Source organism: Ascaphus truei, chromosome 3 (assembly GCF_040206685.1).
Source record: "Ascaphus truei isolate aAscTru1 chromosome 3, aAscTru1.hap1, whole genome shotgun sequence".
Classification (NCBI taxonomy): domain Eukaryota; kingdom Metazoa; phylum Chordata; class Amphibia; order Anura; family Ascaphidae; genus Ascaphus; species Ascaphus truei.
The window spans coordinates 59,372,269-59,385,275 of NC_134485.1; the positions used below are offsets into that span (position 1 = coordinate 59,372,269).

General features: G+C 39.8%; 1 protein-coding gene across 1 annotated transcript in view; it reads left to right on the forward strand.

The window, feature by feature from the left end:
* ADGRG7 (adhesion G protein-coupled receptor G7) overlaps positions 1-13,007 on the forward strand; it is a 76,529-nt gene that overhangs the window by 39,121 nt on the left and 24,401 nt on the right. Inside the window, exons 4-7 of the mRNA XM_075594089.1 lie at positions 2,146-2,255; positions 2,522-2,683; positions 5,667-5,764; positions 6,904-7,037. Coding sequence (XP_075450204.1) covers positions 2,146-2,255; positions 2,522-2,683; positions 5,667-5,764; positions 6,904-7,037 — 504 coding nt within the window. The remainder of the gene's footprint in view (positions 1-2,145; positions 2,256-2,521; positions 2,684-5,666; positions 5,765-6,903; positions 7,038-13,007) is intronic.

Below are 13,007 nucleotides of genomic sequence, written 5' to 3' on the forward strand. Positions count from 1 at the left end.
AGTTGCAGAGTGTGTGCATGTGTGTAAGAGGGAGAAAGTGTGCACGCGCGCAAGGGAGAGAGTGAGGGGGAGAAGGAGTGTAAGGAGGAGAGTGAGGGGGGATAGAGACGGGGTGACGGGAGGATGGGGAGAGAGACGAGGGTGATGGGAGGGGAGGGAGAGACAGGGGGGACGAGACACAGGGGGCGAGGGTTGGGATTCCCCAGAATTTCAAAATTGAATTCTCGGGTTCCCTAGCCAAAAACAAGTTGAAAACCACTGATATAACATATAGCAGAATAGAAACTTTGGAAGGTACACTTAAAATGTTAAATGTTGAGAAAAGCAATGCACCTATATGAGTTCAGTATTCAGTAATTACTTGGTATTATATTCATCAGTATTATCAGTATCTGTGGTATGAAAGGTAATTGCCATATAACACTTCCTGTTTGCAACTTAGGGGCCTATGCTATAAGCCTCGATAAGCCACTTATCGAGGCCTTTTCGCCAAAAAGGCCTACTGCTATTCAGTAAGCCTCGATAAGCTAGCCGATAAAAGGCTAGGCGAGCCGCGATAAGCCACTTATCGGCAGGTTTTCACATTCATGCAATTCTAGTAGCCTTGAGTAGGTTATCGGGGCTAATCGAGGCTTTAGAATGGTGATTTCCTCTGAAAATCCTCCCGCCAGGAAAAGTTGGCGTGAAGGTGGTGAGAACCTGACGATACGGCGGCGAGAGAGGACTTAGAAAATAAAATGCATTTTTTCTGCATCGGACTCATGCCGGGAGTCTCCGGAGCTGATACACATTAATATCAGCACCAGAGACCCCTGGCATGAATCCCATGCAATAAAAATGCATTTACAGGCAACTTCATTACCATGACAATGAAGGGGTACACTACCAGTGCCATGTTTATTTTGGGTAGCTGGGGTGGGTGATGGTGGTATTTGACCCTTGGTGGGTTTTTAGGCCTTGCGGGGGGTTGCGGGTGGAGTTAACCCCTTCATTACCTCAGCGGTTAATAGCGCTAAGGTAATGAAGGGGTTAAGCCCGCCCACTACCTCCGGTAGGCCTAAACATCCATCCCTCCGGCTACTACCCACCTCACTCAATCCCTCTACCCATAATAAACAAAAATAAACACATCAGCCCTACATCCCATCTCCTCTACGCCCAACAACCCCCCGTCCCCGTCCCCTCCAACACATACAGTACAGAAATAGGTAAAATGACTATTATCCACATATGGATAATAGTGCATATGCCCATTATAAAATCAAACATTAGCCAGCCTGCATAAATAAAGTAAATAAAATGTTCAACTTACCCCTGCCATATGAAGGGCATTCTCGTCAGCTTACTCCAGATCCATTTCTTCCGATGCTAGCAAGAATACAAGAAAAAATACAATCTAATGGTCCCTAACCCCTTAATCACATTAGGGGTTAATAACCACTATATTAATTAAGGGGTTAACCCACCCTCCCTGTAACCAGACCGCAACCAGGGAGGTACCTGTGCACCAATGCAAGAGGGAGGGTAGCGCTGCCCTCATACACACATTGGGAAGGGTTGTTTGCTGGGCACTAGGGTATAGGTGCCCAAGTACCCTAGGTATCATTGGGGCTAGCTACCCAAGGGCGTTCTACAATTATTATTGTGTATTGTGTACTGTAGGTAATTGTTGGGGCCTACTGTAGGACCGAAGAAGTAAAGAAGTTATTATATAATCCTGTTGTGTTGCATTATTGGGGTATACCATAAATGTACACATGTTCTCATGAGGAGCCATCCCGCTATCCGGGATCCTCATAGGTGGAGGCACTGCACCAGAAAGAGAGAGAACACATCATCTCCCCAGGCTCCCCATGAGCAGAGGCTCAGGCCCCTGTAAGTCAAACAGGTAGCACCAGTACCGTAATTACTGCTATTTCCTATAGGGATAGAGAAAGGGTGTTAGATACTTTAATGGAATATCAGGCAGAGAAGTCAGTTTTATTCCATCTAAATTATTTGGTCTAGAACCTCCCCTAATCTAATATATTCTGATCCTTTGACCTTGAAACCTATACATTTCACTGCTGCAATTTTTCTCTGACACCTTTCAAAGCAAATGCACATATGGTATAACATTAATACTGTTTATTTATATCTACAAAGCCAACACTGCAAAAGCTACTCGGCTGTGTTCTCTGAATAATGGATTTCCAGTTTTACAAAGCCCTACAATTCAAAATTGCAACGAAAGCCTTGACAACTTAGTGGAAAAGGTAAAAAAAAAAAATGTTCTTTATACTTTGAAGTGTTTGATGGCAGAAATAAATAAAGCATTAATTTATACAAAAGGCAGTTGTAGATGAATTTTACTTGCAATAGAATATTGTTGTGGAATACTTTGAAATATTACATGGCTTTGCAGTCATTTACTAATACATGCACGCTGAAATATTTTGCCTATATTATATTGTTAGTATATACTGTAGAAATGTAAAATGATAATTGCCAACATGTAACTTTTTTTTCTTCTTTAAAACAGATAAATGATAATTTGACAGAGGAAGCACTGATACAGGTGGCCACCAGTACTCAACTTCTCACCTCTCAACCCCAACGGCTGAGTACACAGGACATTTCCTCTGCTTTAGAGATTGTCTTCAAAATATTTAACAATTCTCAAGTCCCCACTGTGGCCCCAGAAGTAGGTTAATCATTCTTACTTACTGTATCTTATTTGTTCCTTTTTCCAACAACTCTATTTCTATCCCCCAGACCCATTGCATTGATTTTCCTTAGATCATATTAAGATTTCCACAAAATAATCTGATACTATTTTTGGAGCTGTCTTGAATTGAATTCTCAAAACTTGAATTAATATAATCTATTTATAGTTACTGTAGACCATCACCTTTGAGGGTTTAAGAAAAAAAAACTATTCCATGTGCTTTAATTAAAGTAGTATTCCTCTACATCTTCATACAATGACCATCAATTGCAGTATGACACCTCTCACTATATTACACTTCTATAATCATTTTAGTGAGTCATTTTCTTTAGATGTAAAAGTATGTACAAAACCACCACAAACTCACAGGTCTTTTCGTATATTATTACAGCTCAACCCCCTTATAACGCTGTGCTTGGGGTCCAAAAAATCACATCGCAATATAAGCGGATTTTATAGAATGTAAGAAAAGAATTCTATGACCTTGTGTTAATTCATTAACCTTTTAATGAGCTTGAGTGCTGCCAGTCTTTCTGCACAGTAACCATTTGATCACTTATGTCACTTATGTCGCTACAGTATCACATACAGAGTCTCTTTTCTATTTCAAGTATGATCACAATTCCCTGAGAGTTACACATGCGATCTGCCCTTGAACAACCAAAAAAGTCCCCTCATTGTCATAATAACCACCATCATGCCAGCTCTTGTGACATGTAGTAAACATCATTAGGGCACCCAAAAGTTTAAGTAATGTTTTTTTTATTTTTTATTAGTCAAATGGGTAATACAGCTCAACCCCCTTATAACGCTGTGCTTGGGGTCCAAAGAATCACATCGCGTTATAAGAGGATCGCGTTAGAAATAATGTACAATTGTATGCATTGTGCAATAAAGTATTTAAGATACCAATAATCGTGTTGTAAAGTATTCATAAATATAAAAATTGGGAGCCACGCTTGCATCGTGTTATAAGCGGATTCGCGTTGTAACGGATCGCGTTATAACGGGGTTGAGCTGTATTTCCTTTTATGTGTATGGGACCCAACATTTTCTGTATAACTGTACAATGATGGAAAGAGGATAATAACATTGTATAACACAAAGGGTACATATAAGTTAAGGCAAATTGAGACAAGAGGAAGGATGTGCCTGCTCCAAGGAGCTCACACTCGCTTCTAGGATAAAAGTAAAAGAAAGTAAGGAGAGTGTTGCATGGGCCTCCTTGAAAAAAAGTGTGTTTTAGGGAACTTATAATGTATTTAGGGAAGGGGAGAGTCTGGTCGGGCCTGGTAGAGAATTGTTGGTAGATAGTTGGTGTGCAGCACAGTAAATGTCTTAGAGGTAGGACGGCGAGGAAGTAATAAGGGAGGTGGTTAGATGAGCTGAGCGTAGAATGCATGTGGGAGAATGAGGTCAGACATGTAGAGAGGAGCAGTGTTGTTTACAGCTTTGTACTGTAAGTGAGTACGTGTCTTGAATTTGACTTTGTAGAGTATGATAGCCAATGTAGTGATATGCACAGTGAGGAGCAGAGGAAGAGTGGTGGGTGAGGAAAATGAGCCTGGCAGCAGCATTTAGAATGAACTGTAGAGGGAACAGGTGGCAGAAGGGGAGACCAAATAGTATCAGGTCCTAATAATCTAATCAGGATACTGTATATTGTATTCTTCAGTGAGGAAGGGGTATATTTCAGCAATACTGTAATGCTGAGCTGAAAACGACAGAATTTGGTGAGGTACTAAGTATGCGAGATAAAGGAGAGGGAGGTGCCAAAAATGACACAGATGCCACTGGCGTGGGGTATCAGGAGGATAGTGGAGTCTTTTATTGCACGTTTTATATCCACGATCGCATTGCTTAATCTGCGGATTAGATTCTTAAATTCGTCAGCGGATTGTGTTGTATTGTCAATAATAACAGAAAATCCACAAAAGATGAATCGCCCTTTTTGAGATTGAACCTGGAAATCTGCAGACCAAAGGAACCGGTCGAATCACAGCGGATCCAAATCCACTCCCAACAAATCACCCATCTCTAAGTACAGGTATAGAGTTAGAAGGAGGACAAATTACAGTATGTTAGGTTTTTTACACGTTAAGATTGAGATAGTGATGAAACATCCATAAGGAGATAGTAGAAAGAAAGTTAGTAGTGACACAAGACTGGACGGGAGAGGTCAGCAGAGGAGAGGTAGGTATAGTTATTATCATTAGCATAGTGGTAATGAAAACTGAATACTTGAAGGTTGATGGAAATCAGCCTATGTTAAGAGAGAAGTTGAAGACACGAGTTTGTGTAGAAATTATTGCTGTGGGGAGTGAGTGGAAGAGATGTGAAGGGATAGGATTATGGAATCATAGGAGTGCAGGTTGTTAAGGGAGATAAGGAGAGGAGATGACAGAGGTTCAGAAATTCTGTATAGGTTTTTACACTTTTAAGTTATATAAAAGTTTCTTGTTGGTCAATTAGACATCGCAATCGATGTCAAATGCACCTTTGTCCTGGACCAATGGGGTATTTAGAACTTTCCACTAGATGTTAGTCAAGAAATGTTAGCCACTGTAAACTTGTTATAGGATCTCTAACCCAAACAAAACCACTTGCCATGGTATAGACATGTGGGTTTAAACCTTTTAATTATATTGTGAAATTCTGCAAAACCCCAACTCTATCTAATAGCGCGTCTGAGACCAGATACATTGTAAATTCTCCTGTATTTGTACAATGTTCAAATTACCTGAAAATGGCAGGGAACCCTTTTATTGATGCCCGCGGAACCCAAGGGCTCCTAGGAACGCCTGTTGAAAAACACTTGTATAGACCATATGTTTTGTCTGGTAATTGCAACAGAGTATTTTGTATCTAAATACAATACATGTGAATGTTTGACTATGGAAATGGTTATCTCTTTAGTTTTAAAAATAATGAAATAAAAGTGTGACTTTAAATTCCACAGGCTGCTGTGGCTGCAGTTACCACCGTAAGCCAAATTTTGGATGCAAATGTGACAGAATTTAGCCCTGGTGATGGTAACTTTACCCGAAATACAGAAAGGTACTTACTATTTTCTCAAAAATCCATTTTGCAAGTATTTTTACATTGATTGTTTCTAATATCTTTTCAGGTCTGTCATTACTGTATTTCCGTTACACACACTCATTACAAAGTTTGAGATATATAGCTATATATACCGTCTCTCTCTCTCTTTCTCTCTTTCTCTCTCTCTTTCTTTTAAACTCCTGGAGGGTGTGATGGATAAATGCTGGTATATTAACTCCTGCAATGTCCTGCAATATTATTTTCTTATCAACCTAAAAAAGTTAATATTTTGCATCCAGCAGCACAAGCGGGCTCCGTAAGGCTCCGTAGCCTAGGTCCCCTGTTTGCACAAACTGCCACAAACAGATCCTTGTGTTCCATTTAGATTGTTCCTTCATACGTGGCTCCCAGCTGACGGGGCGCGCTCACAGCGTTGATCCCGAATCAGCAAAGTGTGGGGCTGCATTGTTAGGAGCTAAAATATCTTCATCTTCTATATTGGAACTGTTTGATAATATTGCAGGACATTGCAGGAGTTAATACACCAGCATTTATCCATCACACCGTCCAGGAGTTTAAAATGGACTCAATCTCCTAATATCAACACCAATTTCTTGATATTATTAGCCCCCAAGGTACCCACAAACCTCTCCTATTTAGGATTACAGCATCCACCGACATCTATTTTTATTGTTTCATCTCTGTTTTACTGTATATGTATATATCATCTGCGGTTATAGGTTGTCTGATTTACACACACACACACACACACACACACACACACACACACACACACACACACACACACACACACACACACACACACACACACACACACACACACACACACACACACACACACACACACACACACACACACACACACCACACACCACACACCACACGACTTTGGAATATGAAATATTGTAAACGAAAGTGAGCATTGTGTATGCGTGTGTATTGTGTATTGTGCAATTCTCATCTACTCCTAAAATAACAGTAGGGTAAAGTCTAGAATGCTATATTTTGTTTGGAAAAAAGCATACAACGCTCAGCTATGCGTCTAAACCTGATGTAATTATGTAATACGTTCCATCCCATAATTCCTCTATATCCACAAAATCACCAAAGTTGATGCTTTTTTTTCCCTGCAGACTGACAAAGGCAATGGAACAATTTTCTTTGAGTAATAACAATAGTACATCACTGGTGCAGCCTAACATTGCAATTCAGACTCTTCGATTATCTGCAGGATTAAATAAAGGAGTTACACTCACATCATTAAGAGGTAAGATGCATTATTGTTACAGGACACTCATTGTAAACATCAATGATGCTTGAATACGGGACATTTAGAGAGAGTGTTTTGTTATTAGAAGTGAAAATCACAGCACAGTGAAAGAAGCCGGAAAGACCTCCATAGTGCTCAATAACTTGAGGAATACAATTCATAGGGTGCAATATGTGGCTAATCACAGTGAGTTGTGTAGAACAGTGGTCCCCAACCTGCTGCGTACTCGCATAATTACGATCAAACAAGTATAAGCTTTTTGCATGTCATAATGTCTATGTATATTCAGATGTAGCAGACATTATTGCACTTGCTTGCATGTGCACCAGTGGGTGAAATAACGCATTAGCCATGACCCTTTTTTGTGCACCTAATTGAAATATAGTATTGTCTGCACTCGCTGACGCGCTGTCTGTGTCCCGCTAAAACACGCCAGCAGGAGCAATAACATCGGCTACATTTGTATGATGGCTAAATTACATCATTCATTGTTTGTCTTCAGTTACAAATACAAATCACAATTTAACCAGAAAAATACATTTAGTGTGAAATTTGCATTTTTGCTTCTTTTTGTCTCTGATCTATGCCCTCTCATAGCAACTGGAGGATTTGACACCAGAACACTGGGGTGAAGGACCTAGTGTTCTACCAATTTTGTTGATATGATTGGATGAGGACTGCTGCTGCAAGTAATCACATAGTCACGAAAAGGAATAGTTATTATAATATTTTCTCACTGAAATTAATTTGTAAGAAAGAATATTGTTTGGGGTCTGCAACAAGAACTGTTAATCGCCAAATGGTACAAGACTAAGGCCGCACTTATAGTCCCGGCTACAGCGACGGCGCGCCGTGTCAAAACAACTTCATATAATCCGTCTCGTTTGCCTACAGTGCGGGTGACCGCAACGGCATGGAATTTGATTTTTTCCGGTGATCGCCGTGTGACGTCAGCGGCACGTGAGCAGTTCAACCAATGAGGGCGAACCACTCACGGCCACGCCTCCGCCATGCCCCTGCCACGACTCCCGGTCGCCCTCTCTTGTCTGCTCCACTAGAAGCAGAAATCGCTATTACAACGGCGGTGGATAACGTCACACGGTCACGTCGTCGTCGCCATAGCCGGGACTATAAGCAAGGCCTAAGGGGCTTATTCTATTAATTGCAATAGTGTAATGGCCAAATCAAGCAATTTGACAAGGCAGCACGAAACAGCATTTTATAAACCCTCCGAATTCTATAAGACTTTTTCACATCTATAAAGTGGAATCTATTAAAATCTAATAATCCATGTGATTAAACAGCCAATCCATGCGATTAAACAGCCAATCCATGCGATTTGGACAATGCTTTTAGTTGAAGCAGAATCAGAATACCGTTGCGTGATCACGCATCAACCACACTATACTGTATAACCATTTTAGTTAACTTTAGACAATTGGGAGAGGGAGAGACAGAATGGGCTTAGGAATTTGAGCAGAATTTACAGTTGAGGATTGTATTCTGAGTTCTGAATGAGTAGTCTGTTGTACTTCTAATTTTGTTTACAATTACTTACTTTTTGTCAGTGCAAGAGTTTATTGTTGTAGTGTGTGCGTTTCTGTATGTGTTGGTTACTGTCATTTTATGTTTCTTACTACAGTAAGTGTTGTCTCTGTATTTTGTGTGTGAGTGACGAGGAGGGGAGTAGTGGGAGTGAGGGAGAGAGTAGTGCGAGGGATGATGGGGGTGAGAGGAGTTCTGGGAGTGGTGGTAGGGACAAGAGGTCTGGGAGTTGTTCTGGTTCAGTTGGGCCTGACAACAGTACCTCCTTCAAATAATTTTAGGAGGTATGACTCATTTAAATGCTGTATACTTTGCATATCCATTAGCATATCTCCCAAGGTACATCAGGTGTGCTGCTTTTTCAGCACAAACATCCCTAATTTATGTGGAGGTAGGTTTCAGGTGATATAGTACAACTGGAGATACTACTAAATTGGAAGTTCTCCTCTTCCTCCTCATAAGGAACTAGCACCACCTTCATGCCATTCCGCTTCTAAAACAAGTACAACCCGGGTGATTTGCATGTTTAACCATGCAGTTTGTCACTTTTATAGAAGATGCAATTTGCAATAGAGAATAGTTATTTTTTTTTTTTTTTCACATTTCGCGATTTCTGAACATGCCAAACCATGCGGTTTGTCAAGGACAACTTTGAAGCTACTAGATTAGGCCCCATAGTCTTTAATTCTTCTACTATTCCATTTATCTAGATCTTGTAGATTTGACTCAATTGTTGATCACTTTGGATTTGCTGAGATTCAAATGGAGGCTTTGGCGATTTCTCTGATTTGTTGCTGGATGTCTTCTGGTTTGTGACTAAAATAATAATGTAAAATTATTGGTGACTCAAGTATTAACTGCCGATTTTGATACATTTTTTCTTACCAATTCAATATCTTGAACAATACAGGTGTTGCTGTGATAAGCTGTTGGTGACATGGTGTCTCTTTGTCGCACTCTCTTTCTGAATCACATCTTGCTTATTTCTCCATGTAATGCAATGGTTGTTTTGGCATTCTATTAAATACTCCTTATAATATCAATGTATGCTTCTTCAATACTTTATCTTTTTAATGCCTTTAAAACCGCTGAGGTGTTGACAGAATCCCATTATTTTCGAACTCTACGAATTCTAAGATGAGTGGTAGGTCATATGCATTACTTCGTAAAATCATTTCTTGTACATCTTGAATGTAGTCAATTATGTTGTATCCACTACGAAAAGCTCACTTGTTCTCTAGGTTAGACAAAGTCCAGGGTTGATTGCAGCCGAGTTTCGAGTATCTTCGCAAAAATCCTGTAAGTGATTGGAAGTAGACTAATTGGTCTGTACAGATGTAGCAAGACTTACTGTTTTCAGCACTGAGGCAAGCTGCGGGTCTGCAAGCATGACTGCCCTGGTGCGGCACAATTATCGCTGCAGGAAGTCCGATCCCGAAGCATGATCCCCCACAACGTGACTGTGGCAGTGCCATCTTCGGAGCCACAGCTTTAAGCTTTTTCTCTACTTTTTCACCCAGCTTCTTTCAAAATGTCAGTTGTAATTCCATCTTCCCCGGGGGCCTTCCCATTCTTCATGGATTGTATTGCCTTTGCCATGTTTTCTGGACGGACGCATGGTACATCAATGGTGATATCTTCTTGATTTTCCTGTGCTGGATTATGTCCTGCGTTATCTGTGTTTCCATACATTTTTTGTGTAGAGGCCCTGAACTCTGTTTATGATCTGTGCCCAATCTTTTGCTTCTTCCCATTTATAAGTTGCAGCTTTGTCTTCTTTTGTCATCTTCGTTAGTCTTTCTCACCATATCACAGTTATATTTTCTTACATTTTCAGTTATAAACTTGTGGATTGTCTTGCACAGCTCTGCATATTCAATTATTGTTCTTGCGTTTTTGAATTCCGTCACTACTGTACGTGTGGTTCCCACAGTAACTGCTTTGTCTCATCTGATATTTTTTTTAAACTGAGCAAACTTAAGTGATTTTTCAGCTCTAATTGAAATTCTCTGCTATTATTCTTGAGGTTCTTGATGTTGATTGCTTTTGTCTTTTTTTAATTTCGTTTTTCTTCTTTCCATCTTCACATCTTCACATCTTCACATTCAGATGTGATTTGCAGCGAGTAAATCTGTGATCACTCCTTTATTCGAAATGGTTAAGGATATAGTCAACTTCCTAATTTATTCCATTGGCTCTACTCCAGGTGTAATTTATATTTTAATTCTTCTTGAAAAATTAATTCATGATGTAGAAGTTTTCACATTCTGCGAATTCTGCCAATCTGTCTCCACGTTCATCCCTGTTGCCATAACCGTACTCACAAACTGATGATTTGTCTTTCTGCTGGGCACCAATCTTTGTAATCTCTTATAATGATCTTGAGTTTACAATTTCCTTTGTTAAGTTGGTCACTATCATCGCAGAAGTCTTTCACGTCATCAATTTGATGTTACGGCATACACTTTGATAATTAGAAGCCTGTAAATCTTTGTCAACTGAACAATGATTCTGTCTGCTCTTTCTGATGGGCTGTTATACTCTACTATGTTTTCTCCATCTCTTGTTAACGATGAAGTCTACTCCACTGAGATTCTTTTATTTTCTGTACCTCTGTAATACAATAGGTGTCTGCTTTTGAGCTCAATGATGCCTTCATATTTTATTCCTACTTCATTATGGCAAACATTATCCGATTTAATCTTTTCAATTTCGTCTTCCAGTTCTTGCAGTTCTGCTTCACTGGAGAGAATGTGGCTGTTGTACTGTACGTAGCCAGATTGAGAATTGAATGACATATTTTGTTTAACCTGTGGGGATTAGCACCCTCTGCCTTCATGCCTTCTTCATGAATACGGTCATGTCCAGTTACAATCCGGCCACCAGGGAATGATGAGGCTATTGCTTTACGGTGTATTCTATATTTGGGGGTTAAAGGCCGTGCTTGCCATGCCAGCCTCATTTCAATGTTGGCAAGTTCCTGTCCCACTTTAGCCGGGTATATTGTTTAAGTTTTCATAGTATGGTTGGCCCTACTATACATCTTTTTGAATATTCATTACCACCTGCTCACCATTTCGAGCTTTTGAAAAAAGGATTTGAGGGAACTTAATATAGGAAAAAAAATTTTTTAGTTCCCAGATTAACTTTCTGGTCTTATTATAAGACCTTTCTCGACAAAGATCTTATAATAAGACTAAAACATTGATCTTGGAAATACATTTTTTCTTATATTACATTTCAAAGAATGCTTGCTTATCTCCATATATTTTTGTAAATTTTTATTACACTGCACCCACACAAGTTTTCCAATTGTTACGTGAGTTCCGTCCATTCTTGTATGATATATAACACAATATATGAATACAGTATATGGTTAAGGTAAATGTTGAGTTTTTGTTTGTACTATATGCATTTTCAAAGCAGAGAACTGGAGAAGGGTTAGCATCTTAATGTAATTAATGTCATCCTTTTTACATATATTATTACATTGACAGATTTGTGCATGAAATAGTAGTGGTACTGTTCACCTTAACTATCTTACCGTTTACATGATTTAATGTATCAGCCCTTGTACAAGTCACCTTACTCACCCAGCCAACCATCCTTCCCACCATAGTATATGGGAATCATGACTGGTTCACAGATATATCGCTAACACATTAGTATTTTCATGTTCGCATGCCAGGTGACCAGCAGATTAAAAAACATCCTTCCATGTGGTGGGGACAGGTCACCATGTGAAATCAATAGCTTCCATCACATTGGGTTGCCCGGCTTTGTTGTAAAAGCCTTCCCAAAGTTCCTGCCACTCTGTCCTTTCACTAGGAAAATGTATATAATGTATCTCCTAGAGTCTGTATTCAGGGCACATAGTAATTGGCTAAAATAGGACAAAAAAATGACACCCATCTCCAGACTAACAGAACAGAATGGTTTTTGATACCAGCTATTTCCACATGGAAATGCACTTATTTCAGTTAACAGAATAAGCCTGTATTAAAACCATTTACCATTTGAAGTAATGTATGTTCTAATACCTTTTAATAGGCCAATAAGTAGAGATACAGGCATACCCCGCATTAACGTACGCAATGGGACCGGAGCATGTATGTAAAGTGAAAATGTACTTAAAGTTAAACACTCCCCTTTTTCCACTTATCGATGAATATACTGTACTGCAATCATCATATACGTGCATAACTGATGTAAATAACGCATTTGTAACAGGCTCTATAGTCTCCCCGTTTGTGCACAGCTTCGGTGCAGGTAGGGAGTTCAACTTTGCTGTTCAGGACGTGCTGACAGGCGCATGCGTGAGCTGCCGTTTGACTATTGGGCGATATGTACTTACTCGCGAGTGTACTTAAAGTGAGTGTCCTTAAAGCGGGGTATGCCTGTACTGAGCATAATCTCATCTCA